Source organism: Acanthochromis polyacanthus, chromosome 4 (assembly GCF_021347895.1).
Source record: "Acanthochromis polyacanthus isolate Apoly-LR-REF ecotype Palm Island chromosome 4, KAUST_Apoly_ChrSc, whole genome shotgun sequence".
Lineage (NCBI taxonomy): Eukaryota > Metazoa > Chordata > Actinopteri > Pomacentridae > Acanthochromis > Acanthochromis polyacanthus.
In genome coordinates, this window is record NC_067116.1 from 44,148,053 (window position 1) to 44,162,156 (window position 14,104).

A 14,104-nucleotide genomic window follows, 5' to 3' on the forward strand; every position below is an offset into this window, starting at 1 on the left:
AGAGGGATCCTGAAAATCTGAATATGAGACTATATAAGGTTTAGGACGTAGGAGGGATTGTGTGTGCATCATATTTGTAACCGAGTCCTGCTGTCTGCGGAGGCTCCTAATGACCGACTGATAGACAGCGATGATGACTCATCTAATGTTATCAGCCGACCTCATCATCGTCACTCACTTTCTAATGAGGTTGCAAACCTCCAGCGGTGGCCTATAGGAGGGAGACTGTGTCTGTGCTGAATAAGAGAGCGAGAAGACTGCCATTAATTTATCTCTGCTGCAGCCTGAATGATAATTCAGAGAGGGATCTATGTGCAGCTCACTTCATCAAGCTGAATATTAATAAAATGAACGCTGGTTTGTCCACCGTGGGCATTTCTGCTCCCTCAGTCGCAGTTAGTTCACGTGCCGCTCTACCCACTGAGCCCGGTGGGTACAGCGGCCGTCTTGTAACTGGAAGGTTGCCGGTTTGATCATCAGCCCGTCAAGCTCATGTTGAGGTGTCCCTGAGCAAGACACCGAACCCCTAATTACTCCTGATGGGTCGTGATTAGCGCCTTGCCTGGCAGCTTCTGCCATCAGTGTGTGAATGTGACGTATCATGTCAAGCGCTTTGGATAAAAGCGCTATATAAATACATTACATTCAACCCAGAATCTCCCACCTGACCTCCTCGGAAACAGATGATCTTTTATGTAGAGCAACTTTAATATATTTAATGAAGACGTGCAAAATATGACCTTCATACTGGGAATAATTTCAGAGTTACAAGCCTTTGAAGAGCATAGAGTCGGTCAAAATTCCAGTAATTTTGAGCCTTTTAAGTACAGAATATAGACACGTACAATTTTTAGGACTGAAAATTTGAGTTCTATTAAAAATTGCAACTAAATAAATGCATCCACTAAAGGTGTCCTAATCTAAAGACAAAATGTTTGCAGTTTGGGTAAGCTTTAAATGCATTATGAGATACGATATAGGGACGCTGGGATAAGGACAAGTTATAGCTTTAATTTAATTTATTTACGGTTTTTGGCAGAAATGTGTTTTGCTTTTATTCATTTTTTTTAAAAAGGATTACTTTACAGATTTAAATAAAACATCAAAATAAATTTTAACTTCTTATGGTAACTGTAAAAAACAAACAAACAAAATAGGTCAAAACTGTCTAATGTTCACGTCAAAAATGTTTTGTTTCTAGAAACGGCAACTCATTATTTTACAACATATAACAGCACAATTACACAATTTTTGTTTTATTTCATTCAGCAAAAAATATTATTTGACAGATATTTCATATATTGTTTGAAATAAAAATTGTGTGTATTGATGATTAAAACATTTATTTTAAAAACTGTTATTTCACATTTTTTATGGTTTGCAAAATTGCAGATAATTAATAGTAAAATTATAGGAGGGGAAAGCATTAATTTACATTTGAATGAAAATAAAAATCAGGACAAAAGTGTAAAAATTGTCCACATCGAAAATCTGTAGTTTTACAAACAATAATATGTTCTTTAGTAAATATGTCACTACATTATGACACAGCTTCACTGCATTTAAATGACCTACAAAATGTCATTATTTTACAGATATTTTAACATTATTTAAACGTTACAGCATTCCACCATCGTTAATGAATTTTTGGCACTCTTGCTTTCTTTTTTCTTTTTTTTTTCTATATTCATGGCCTCATTTTGTTGAAAGCCTCCTCTTATAGCCATGACTTCATTCCTGTTAACAGAACTCAAATATGTTTTTCAGCCCTGAAAATATCTGGCGTCTAGCTGCTGCACATATGAAGGTAAAAAGGCTCAAAAAAGTGCAAAATTTCAACTCATCTATGTACTTTAAGGACCTGTAACTCAGAAAATATTCATAGTGTGACGCTAAAACTTTGCATGGCTACAAAAACCCCACTAAAGTTATTGAACATTTTTTAAAAATCCGCTCATTCCGAGGGAAAAACATCAGATTTGGTCTTTTTACCATGAAATGTAATGACCCTTTGCTTCTGTTTATCTGATGTATTTAACTTCTTCTCATCAAAAATGAGGACTGCTTTTTTCAATCTTTGCTCCAACTGACCTCAGTTTTAGAAGAAACCGTCACATCAGTAAACATTGCCTTCATGCTCGGAGCTCGCAGGAAGGCAAAGAGCCTCTGCAGCCTTCGGTCTTTTCTTATCCGTTTCCTTTCAGGCAGGTGAGGTCGGAGAAGAGCATCAGCGTGCGTCTGTGTTTTAATGAAACCTCCACAGAAGCTCGCTGTCTGGTTGAACATCCTCGCAGCTGATCAACACAGCCTCACATCCTTCCTCTCTCCAGCAGCGAGAGGAGTTTCGTTAAGAAGCCCGAGCCGGCCTCGTCAATAATTAAGCAGCCAGAATCATGTAGAATTCTCTAAGAACCCCGTCTGCTACCCTTTGTACTCGTGAGCTGATTAATATTTCATTCATGCGAGTGAGAAGACAGACAGGTGTCGAGGTCAACCTGCTCCTCCTCTGAAAGCATTTCGCCTCTCTGCTCTGACGATGCACCTTCCTCTGTGGAGAAAGCGCTTCAATACAACACCTGGCGTCGAACGTTAGCCTCCCTCTGGGTCTTTAACTGCCATGTAATCGGTCAACAGGCCGAAGTTCTGCTTTACAGCCTGGAAACCGTCCACAGCTGCAGCTCAGGTTGATCCAGAGAGGTTTTCTAACAGCAGCAGCCTCGTAGAAGTTTATGATAATTTATGTTTGCACTCATTCAACAAAACTCACTGTTTGTCCTCTTGGGGTCGAAAAAAAAACACACCGAGTGCATAATTTTCCCTTCATTTCTTCATTAAACATTTACAAAGCTGATTTTTTTTCTTTTCCTCGGAATACCAAATCCAGCTTGTTTACATCCGTGTTTGCAAACTCTGCCTTTGATGGCAGCATCTTAATGTGGATCAGAGAGGAGAATACTGAACACATTGAATTATTAGAAGATGTTTCTGTGTCTTTTAGAAGATGCTGTAACTACCGAACCACCATAGAATCAAACAGAATTCCTTTTCTGTCAAATAAGCAGCAGCCCGCATTCACAAATCAGACATTTTTTTTTAAAGAAATGTGCAAATGTGAAAGCTTTTTTATTCTTTCATTTTCTTTATCAATCCGATGGTGAGCTTTTTGCAACGAAATTTCAGTCTGATGTGCAAAACCAGTGTATGCTCTGGTTGGCAATAAAGTGGCTATTCTATTCTATTCTCTTCTAAATATGAAATATAAACAGCTAGCAGAATAAATATTGTGCAAGTGGGAAAGGTTATTCTTTTAAAGACTTGGTATATTAAGAACTATAAAAACAATTGTCTAACTGATGCTGAACAACCAGATAGTGCACACTGGTCAACATTTAAGAAAAAACATGTCTACAAGCAGCGCAAAAATTACAAAAAAGGTGCAGCTGTACGTAAACGTGTAGGTTTAGCAAATTAATACAAAGTTAGAAGGTGCAGAAGTGTAGATAGTGCGTGTAAAATTGAAGTGAAATTCTAAATATTGACCTGTTGTGTAGAGTTTATAAAAGAAAACAGCTGGTGGTCTGATAATTAGTGCATTATATTTGTATATTTTGCTCCCATTTATAGATTCAGATGAAGATTTTCTTGAATTTTTGCATTTAGTGACACAGATGAGCATCCAAACACCACAGTCTGACTCACCAGATGTACTTTGTGGGTATAAATCTGCTGCTGGCCATTCGTTTTTAAAGTTTTTCAGAGGATTTAGATTGTTCACGAAGGCAGCTCTGCTAGTTTTTCGTTGATCATCCATTTTAATGACAGAACTCATTCCAGCCGTCATTATTTCATTGAAACATCAGAGCCAAATCCTTCTTTTAACTACTCCCAAAACAACTGGTTGGTTTAAAGAAAATCCAAACAGGCCAGAGTGTTTTGTCTCCCCACAGCAGACTGATACTGAGGTGCAGCCAGACCTTTATTTTCTGGAGAATCGACTGCAAAAGTGAGACTACGTTCAGCAGGAGAGTGTGTCCTGACACACTTCAAGAAAGGTTTGAGGATGAAATCTGTTAACTTGGCCTAAAAATGCCCAGAATCGATGAGGATGTGCTGAGAAAACGAGCTCCATCTCTCAACTTCTATCATCTCTGCTGCTTACATCTTGGTTCCTGATCAGTGTTTGGAGTCCAAGAAGGACGGTTTAATGTTGTGACCCATCATTGTCGTGTCTTTAAATACAGATTCAACACTGGATATTCAAACACGTTAAATAGAACCAGTTCCTCCAGCTCAAAGCAGTGAAATAAACAAGCAGGATGGTGTCTTTTGTCACCTTTGTTGGGCTAAAAGTCTTTTTCAGCCAAAAAAAAAATCGCTGCTGCCCCACATCTTGTTGCACAGAAATCTTCATGAACAACTTCTATAACAAACTCGGTCTCATGTGACTCTTTTCCAAGCTAGAAATGAAGTAAACACCTGGGTGACTGTGAGGTGGTTTTAGAAACGGGAAAATCAGCCTCACTGATAGTTATTGATGGTTTTATCTATGATACGACAGGTCCACAACACAATTCAACTTAACTGTGCAATAAAAGTAGGGCTGCAACTAACGACGCGTCGACTAATCGTCTGAGCACGTTACGTCATCAAAAGCGGAAGTGAGCGCGCAATGCAACAGAAATCAGCGTCTGACTGGAGCGTGGAACACGGACGGACATCGGCGCTGCATCGTGCATGTATTATGTATGCACGCTGGATGTCCGCGTTTAGATACAGCTGTATAGTAAACGCTGACATTCATGTTTACGATAGATCGCGGATGTCCACGCTGTATCGTACATACATAATACATGCACGATGCAGCGCCGATGTCCGTCCGTGTTCCGCGCTCCCGTCAGACGCTGATTTCTGTTGCATTGCGCGCTCACTTCCGCTTTTGATGACGTATCGTGCTCAGACGATTAGTCGACACGTTGTTAGTTGCAGCCCTAAATAAAATCAGTAATCCTGACCCACCAGGACCCAAACACACCTCCCTCATGCTTTTCATTATTTCTATTTTTGCAATATACTTAGACATTTAAACACATTTTTTGTAAACTGTAGATACCAGCAGCTTTTACCTCTTCAACTCGATTTATGTGTCAATTGCATGTTCTGTTCACCTTAAATGAAATGCATACAGCAGGATGGACGTTCAAATAAACCAACTGTAGCTACATATGATAAAAATCAGATTTATTTCACCACTGATACTATGTAAGGTCAAAGCTCAACTAAACTGGCTTCCTGTGTTCCTTTCTCTTAGAAAAAGACAGATTTCCAACAAACACAACCAACAAGGAAGCAGCCTGTCAAACGCGTGCAACCAAACCTGCTACAAAAACCGTGAAGAAAAGCAATAAAGCTGCTAATAAGAGCCAAGAACACTGTGTTCTCCATCCGTTTCCATGCATGCTGCTGATCCTGTTTCACAGCTCTGCTCCCACACACGAACACGCTGCTGGACTCACCCACTGAGGACCACGATGAAGTCCATGACGTTCCATCCATTCCTGAGGTAGGAGCCTTTGTGAAACACGAAGCCCAGCGCGATGATCTTGATCCCGGCCTCGAAGCAGAACATCCCGATGAAGTAGGGTTCAGTCTTCTCCTGTTGTTAGTGCAGAGAAAAACACAGAAATCAGCAAAACTGTTAACCCTCCTGCTGTCCTCATTTACAGGCACCAAAATATTGTTTCCTTGCCTACAAAAAAAATCCAAAAATTATGCAAAACAATTCCCCAAATTTGTGAAAATTTGCAAAACCTTCAAGAAGAAAATTCCAATAATTCCTTAAAAGTTTTATTAAAAAAAAAAAATCCCCCAAATGTGGAAAGAAAATTCTTGTAAATATTTTCAAAAAATGAGTAAAAATCCTACAAAAATCCTAAAAATATCTAAAATGATTACATATATATCAGTAAAACTTAATATTTCTTAAGAACATTCACAAAAAAATCAACCAAATCCAGTGAAATTCGCTGGATTTGGTTGATTTTTATGTGAATGTTCTTAAGAAAATGTTAGAATTTTTACTGATACATACAAAATCACTTTAGATATTTTAAGAATTTATTCGGAAGATTTTTACTCATTTTTTGCGAATATTTATAAGAATTTTCTTGCCCAATTTGGGGGATTTTTTAAAATAAAACTTTTAAGGAATTATTGGAATTTTCTTCTTGAAGGTTTTGCAAATTTTCTGAAATTTAGGGAATTTTTTTGCTGAATTTTTAAAACATTTTTGGATTTTGGTTGATTTTTTTGTTAATGTTCTTAAGAAACATCTAAAAAAATTTTTTTTTTTCCACCAAAAAATATTCAAAGATTTCCCCAAAATGTTCAAAATGTGGACATCAGAAGTTACACTGTGAAAACATTTATTCTTTTCCACATTTTCAAACTTTTAAACGGGTCAATTTTGATCCACAGGCCAACACGAAGGTTGAACAAAAACTTTTAAATATCTCGGCATTATAACTTCCACAAGCTTGTCAGTAGTGTCCTCTGCAACGTAAAAGTTAATCTGAATAATTTTAAAAGCCTCAGGCAGCAGCTGTCTTCGTCTGCTGCAAACATCTTAGAGCACACTTTGCTTTTCCTCATCTGAACCAGGCAGCAGATTGCTAAAGTGCGTTTGTTTTCAGAAACTCACCAGCCTCTTGGACATGGGCGTCTTGTCCTCTCCAGGAAGGTGCTGCTCCAGAGCCAAGACGATGCAGTTGGCGATGATGGTGGCCAGGATCATGTACTCGAAGGGAGTGAAGAGCAGAGTTAAGGACAATGTTGCCGTTTGATGATAACTCAGTGAGCAATGCTTGTGATTTTCCATATTTGTGTCATTGTCAACAAATCAAATGAAACAGCCCTATAGAAAGATGGATGATATTTGGGGAAATCAGGATTCTATCTGACGTTCTGCAGAAAGATTTGAGATCAAATGACTCACGGCTCTAATGAAAATCTCCTTTTTGCCTCAATACAAAAAACTCTCCATTTTATCTGCAGCATTGTCTTACATTCCGCTCATGTTTGAGGGTAAAAAAAGACGACAAAATAGAAACAAAACCTCGCAAAACCTTTCTTTAAGGGGTTTTTCGAGTGAGGGTTAGGGTCGGGTGTAGAATCCCAAAGGTTTTATGAGGTTCTCCTGCTTCAACCAAAATCCAGAGAATTTCGCTGTGTTTTCATTGTTATATGAATCTTCTGAAAGAAACATTTTTTTTCCACCAAAATCAGAAGTTTCAATGGGAAAATATATTTTTCCCCACATTTTCAAACTTTAAAACAGGTCAAATTTGACCCACAGGACGACACGAGGGCTCAGAACATTTACAAAAAAAAAAAAAAATTAAAAAAAAAAAAAAATCAAGCGAAACTCACTGGATTTTGGTTGATTTTTTTTTGTGTGTGTGTGACTGTTCTTAAAGAAAATATTAGAAGTTTTACTGATATGTATGTAATCACTTTAGATATTTTTAGGATTTTTTGGGAGGACTTTTACTCATTTCTTGAAAATATTTACAAGAATTTTCTTGCCACAATTTTTTTTAAAATAAAACTTTAAGGGAAACTTTTAAGGAATTATTGTAATTTTCTTCCTGAAGGTTTTGCAAATTTTCAGAAATTTGGGGAATTTTTTTTTTTTACAGAAATTTTGGATTTTTTCAGACAAGGAAACAACATTTTGGTGCCTGTAAATGAGGACAGGAGGGTTAACCTGGCAGCGTCTGAGACACAGCCTCATCTGAGGTCAGCTGCAGCCGACAGACACGAACAGCAGCAGAATCTCATGATCCTTATTATCAGGATCATGAGAGAGGAGGCCCGAGACGTGATCTCGTAAACAGCACTGAGACCCGCTCCGGTCGCTGGTTTGACTCCAGCCGCTCCGTGGGCCAAACCGAGCCGAAGCAATGCACTCTTTATCTAATGCTGTGCGTGGGCAGTCGCCTCTATGTGTGCAGGAGAGCAGGGAAAGGAGCTTAAATCTGCAGAGAGGAGAGCCGAGGAAAGGGGGAGGCAGAGATAACAGGGAAGGAAGCGATAAGAGGGATGAGGGCTGATCAGTGGAGGAGAGGATGAGGCTGAAATAGAGAGTCAGAGGCTTGCGAAACAGGTGAGGAGGAGGCAATGAGACCGAATAAGACCGACAGCGGACGGACAGATCGATGGCGCGCTGGCAGCCGCATCCAGCAGGGTTACTCAGGGACATGCGAGTGATGAGAAGATAAATGAACAGAGCAAATAAAATCTCACTCCCACCAGCCTGCAGGGTTCTAACTCAAACCTGGGCTGCACCAGCGGCTGACTCAGTGGATTTTTAGGAAAACAAAAGCAGGAGAGGATGAGCTGGAAAAGGAAAGCACAAACACAAGCTAGAGGTTTTTTTTTTTTTTTTTCCAGCTGAAGTGCATCTTCTGACAACGACTGGCATCACATGTAAATCTGTCAGCAGCGACCACACCTCAACTAACCGGAGGAAGGAGGGGAGATGTAGGGAAGAGGAGGAAAATGAAGACAGAAAGAGGGAGGAGAGACGTATCCACGGCAACAGGCTTCTCCTGCAGCCAAAAGTCAATGCAACAAGACGGCTACCGGGCAGCTGAACTGGATCACTGGTGGTATCTGAGCGACGCTAATTTCAGCGGCTAACCGATCCTAAATACAAACAACATGAGGCAAAGAACCGGCAGCTCAGGAAACAAAAGCTCTGCTGTTCCACATTAGTGAAAATGTAACTACACAAAGTAAAAGTGATGCTTTCAGATTTGTTTTTAGCGGAATTTCAGTCTTCTTGTGATCGTTGTTTTCTCTCCATTTGCATATTTTATCATTACTGATCGCCTCTCTAGATATAAAACTTCTATTAACTCGTTCATAAATTTAAAGATCCCGTCCAAGTTTTAAACACAGTGTTTAACTAATTAAAGCCCTTTAACATATCTGTTGTGCTTACATAAAAAAAGTGCATTTTATATGACAAATATTTTCAACTTTAAAAGCATGTTAAACTTGTGAGGGCAGATTTTAACAATAGTAATTCATTCTGAAGCAGTCTTTCTTTCTATTCTCCTTTCAGTCAACTTGGTTTGTTTTTCCCCGTAATGTTTGTATAATAAATAATCTGCAAATCTAACAGAGGTGTAGTGAAAAACGAGCCCACAGCGAGTAAAAACGTCTAAAAAAAAAAACAAACTTCCTGCGGTTTGAAGGGTTAAACACTAAAACATCCACAACAGCACACAAATAGAACAATTAAACCAAATTAAAAACCATGTAAGAACCAATAAATGATAAAGCAATTAGCACAAGAACAGTCCAAATCATCGTGAGATGAATTCTAGGACTGGAACTGCATCTAAAATAGAAAAAGTTTTTCACTTATATTCATAAACTGCCAGTGAGATTTAAAGCACTGATATTAGAGGGGGCTGTTTTAACCCTCGTGTCGTCCTGCGGGTCAAAATTGACCCGTTTTAAAGTTTGAAAATGTGTGGGGGGTAAAAATTCTCATGGTGAAACTTCTGATGTCCACATTTTCAACATATTTGGGAAATCTTTGAACATTTTTTGGCGGAAAAAATAAAATGTTAAATTTTTCTGAAGAACATTCAAAAAAAAAAATCAACCAAAATTCAGCAAATTTCGCTGGATTTTGGTTGATTTTTATGTGAATTTTCTTAAAGAAAACATTAGAATTTTTACTGATATGTACAAAATCACTTTGGATATTTAAAGAATTTATTTGGAAGATTTTTACTCATTTTTTGAAAATATTTGCAAGAATTTTCTTGCCCAATTTGGGGGATTTTTTTTAAAATAAAACTTTTAAGGAATAATTGGAATTTTCTTCTTGAAGGTTTTGCAAATTTTCAGAAATTTAGGGAATTTTTTTTTGCTGAATTTTAAAAACATTTTCAGTCAAGGAAATGAGGACAACAGGAGGGTTAAAGTTTAGCTACTGGAAAAGCCAAATCTATTTTTAGTGGTAGTCTGGATCCAGAAACAGCAACAGATTCTGGTTTATGTTGGATTTAAGAGCGCAACAGGTTCTGCTAAACAAGTAATATTTTACAGGTAATACACTGCATTGGTAGCTAAAACACGGATGCCAGGGCAGGTGAAATATGCTCCTGTTTATGTGCACTTAGTGGCCAAACTGCAGCATCTTGCACCAACTGCAACCAGTATTATTAGAGCCATGCTGACAAACATCTAACTGCAATAATCCAGCTTAGAAGCAACAGAAACCACGACTGACCACCTCAGGATCTAAAAAAGAAAAGAAATTCTTTCCCTTTTGGTGAAACTTTACCTTGAAAAAAAGCTTGTTTTAGCTACTGCAAGTTGAATTTTGCTCTCTGACAACACCTGAGGGAAGCATTGTGACCGTGCAGCCGCTAAATGTTGCACTAAATTCAGCTAATTCTGTGTGTTTAGTCATGAGCAAGCAGCATAATGTCAGATTTAGAGCTTGAGCGCAGTGAAACTAACACAAAAACTGTAAATTTACGGGCTAAATCAGTCGCTGAGCATCTGACTTCTTCAGCCTTAAACACCTCACAGTCTCTAAACGGCAGATGCAAGACGTTCTCCGACTCTTCCTCCAGACGTTTTAATGAATCCTCTTTGATCAACACTGAAACATTCAACCTGGATTTCCCTCCAAGCTGCTCAACAAGTGTCTGCATCCTCGCTGCTGCTCTGGATGCTGATCAGGACTCCGGCAGCAGCAGGCGTCTCGTGAGCGACCGTGAGTCACAGTGACGCTGGCAGTCTGCCTCCATCCCTCAAACATGCGTGTAAAAATAGACACGGAGACGGAGCGTGATGCCCTGCGTATCCGCGAATACGCTCAAGACCAGAGTCTGATCCCTGTGATTGTTATTGCGCCGAGGTGAAAATCAAAATGAATCACAGGCATCTGAGCCCGGCTTATTGGAAACCTGTGAGTTTTCTGAGTGTGTGTGTGTGTTTGTAAGTGTGTGTGTGGAGGCAGAGGGCTGCGTTAAATACACAAACAGGAGGAAAGCTGGAGGTGTAATCTGCATTTGGAGGGAAATTAACATGATTTGAGCGTTGGGAAATAAACACACTGACACACTAGGAGTTAAATCTCAACTGCATTGTTGTTAACATGCATGTAAGATTGAAGCTGCAGTCAGATGAATGGATTAAACTGACCCCTGCATCTGTCTCAGCTTCACTTCACCTCCAGTCCATCAGTCTGGAGGATAAATGCGGCCGTAGTTCAGTCAGCTGTGTTTACATACAGCCTTCATTCCTTACAGATGCGGTACTGTTTAAAAAGTTTGGGGTCATTCAGGCAATTCCATGTTCTCCATTAAAACTCCCACTTTTATCCATGTGCTAACATAACAGCACAAGGGTTTTCTACTCATCAATGAGCCTTTCAGCACCATTAGCTAACACAATGTAGCATTAGAACACAGGAGTGATGGTTGCTGGAAATGTTCCTCTGTACCCCTATGGAGATATTCCATTAAAAATCAGCCGTTTCCACCTCGAACAGTCATTTTGCACATGAACAATGTCTACACTGGATTTATCATCCATTTAATGTTATCTTCATTGAAAAAATGTTGTTCTTTCAACAATAAGGACATTTCTAAGTGAGCCCAAACCTCCTCTCTGTTAGGAAACAAAGCAGTAGATGGACAAACGGCCAGCCTATTGGTTCTGTGAAACTGTGTGGAGGTTTTTGATCTAATTTCACTTTAGAAATCAGCTCTGAACGCCAAAACCTGCTGACAGGTGTAAGAGGCAAGTTTTTTTTTTTTTTAAATCACCAAAATTACACCATTTCTCTGCCAAAACACCCAGAATCAGCTGATCTTCAACTTTCTGATGGACCTTAGGAGAACATTAAATCCTGATGCTTCATCAAAATCACAGACTACATGTCTCATTTAATAATGCGCCAAACACAAACCGTTTGCATTAACAAAATAAGGAAAAAAATCAAAAAATTATTCAATCCTCAGTACAAACGTCAAGCAATGAGTAGCTCAAATGTGACCAACAGTGACATGGCAAAAATTCAAGGACTTTTCAGCTGAACTGCAGGTTGTGTCTGCACAGAGCAGATAGAAGACAAGTGTAGAAAGAAACTACATATGTAGTGAGGCGTCTAGGTTGACACAATTTTGTACATGTTTTTGCATTTTTGCAAAGCTCAATAATTAAAGGGATTCAGCTTTGGTTTTTTCTTCTTTTTATGATTCATTTCTGTGTTCTCTACTCTTCTGTTCATGGTTGTGCTGTTTCCATAGAGGTGAAGGACGCCCAGAAACTGTTGGAGTCTGGAGGGTTAAAGAAGTTAAAAAAAAAAAAAGCAAAAAAAAAAAAAGCAGGCAGTCAGTGGAAAAGAAAACTTAGAAAAGAAAAAGAGAACAGGACCACAACTACACTGGAGACGCTGGGGTCATTTCCGTGCTAATTCTCTGTTTCCATTTGTCATGCAAGGATGCAATTTAGTTAGAAGGAAATGAATGGTCTCCTTCAACTTTAAGCTGACTCTGGAGGCCAATAATTTACAACATGATGCACTTTTAATTTATCAGTCTGTATATTTTAACTCCTAATGTATCACAAAAACACACCAGTAGCTCAACTCACAGCCTGCTAACCGGCTCTCGCAGGATAATTTCTGTTTGCACCGCTGATGAAACAACTGATTAAATCCAACTATCAATTATTTAGAAGTGTACCTTCTCGATGGGAAACTTCCCGCTGCAGGGGCTCCCAGTGGGGATCAGACAGGAGGAGCAGCTGCCAGTCCTTACTCAACTCACATCTTCATTAGCTCTGCCTCTTCCATGCCAGGCCTCCATCGGCTGCAGGCAGGCTCAGACGGAACATTTAACTGCTTACACAGAGAGGCGTACTCGAATAAAAACGAAAACTTGCTGCTCTCCAGAGCCCACATACAAACACCGAACCCTATCCAGGCCTGTGGATAATTCCTGAATTGATCCGCTGCCGTTAATTGAGCGCTCGGAGAGAATAAAAAGAGCCTCTTGTGGCGAGGTGACAGCGGCACGTTGTGCTCCAAACACAAGGTTGACCTTTACTAGACGTCCTGCAGAGATCGCGTGTGCATACGTGAGCGATTCTCTGCATAGACCGGTGTGAGTTTTACACGATTTGAGCGGCTACATGTGTGTGGGTAACGTGTTTTTATGTGCTCTCAACCTTAAAGCACAGTTTGCTCTTTTCAAATCTAATTTTTACAGCAGGACATTCACTTTAAGTCATTTTCTTTTCCTGACGTCATCTCTTAATGTGTTGTAGCTCTTAGGCTAGCATTTATCATCCATTTGTTCATTTCATGTTCATGTGTCTTTGCTGTTTTCATGCTAGTAGATTAACTTTCATGAACTTCAGCATAAATCTGGAAAATCTGACTAAAAAGTCAAAAGGTTCAAGTCTGACGTAAACCTCATAAGATGTATTCACACCCTTAGAAGGTTTTTATTCTTTAGAAGAAGGACTCTGTAGTTTTAAATGATCTGGAAACTCATCACAGGGTTATATAAACTGACCAATAAAGGGAATTTCTGGTTAGAAAAGCTGGTATTCTTCATATTTTATTCAACAGTAAATATGCAAACAACTCAGCAAAGTGATTTGTGCTTTTTGAGTTTAACGATACAGCAGATTTCTACGACATTCATATCATTTTATTATCTTTTATTCATTTATTTTACAGCGTGGAGCTGCCATGTTTAGCATTTAGCATTTAGCAAATATCTAAACACTTTTTTGGTCACTGGGCATCATTTTAGCGAATCAAAGAGGCTAACTAAGACAAATATGTGTACTTATGTGTTTAAAACTGCTTATTTGTGTTTAACGTGTGCATCTTTGGCTCAACTCCTTTGGTTTTCTATGTGCTTTTTGGCTAAATTTGACTTGATTTTTTACCTATAATACTGATTTTTTGTACACCATGGAGCTGCTATGTTTAGAGTTTAGCCTAGCATTAGCAACATTTAGCAAATATTTGAACATTTTTTTGGTCGCTGGGCATCATTTA

The 14,104-nt window shown here is 38.9% G+C and overlaps 1 protein-coding gene across 9 annotated transcripts in view; it reads right to left on the bottom strand.

Moving 5' to 3' along the window:
- The window catches only part of LOC110958899 (voltage-dependent R-type calcium channel subunit alpha-1E), a 177,605-nt gene that overhangs the window by 91,470 nt on the left and 72,031 nt on the right, over positions 1-14,104 (bottom strand). For all 9 annotated transcript variants that reach the window (XR_007941400.1, XM_051947196.1, XM_051947195.1 and 6 more), the window contains exons 4-5: positions 6,698-6,803; positions 5,514-5,653 (exon numbers count right to left, since the gene is read on the bottom strand). Coding sequence is in view for 8 of the 9 variants with exons in the window: in XM_051947196.1 (XP_051803156.1) it covers positions 5,514-5,653; positions 6,698-6,803 (246 nt within the window). In the remaining variant the exon portion in view is untranslated. The remainder of the gene's footprint in view (positions 1-5,513; positions 5,654-6,697; positions 6,804-14,104) is intronic.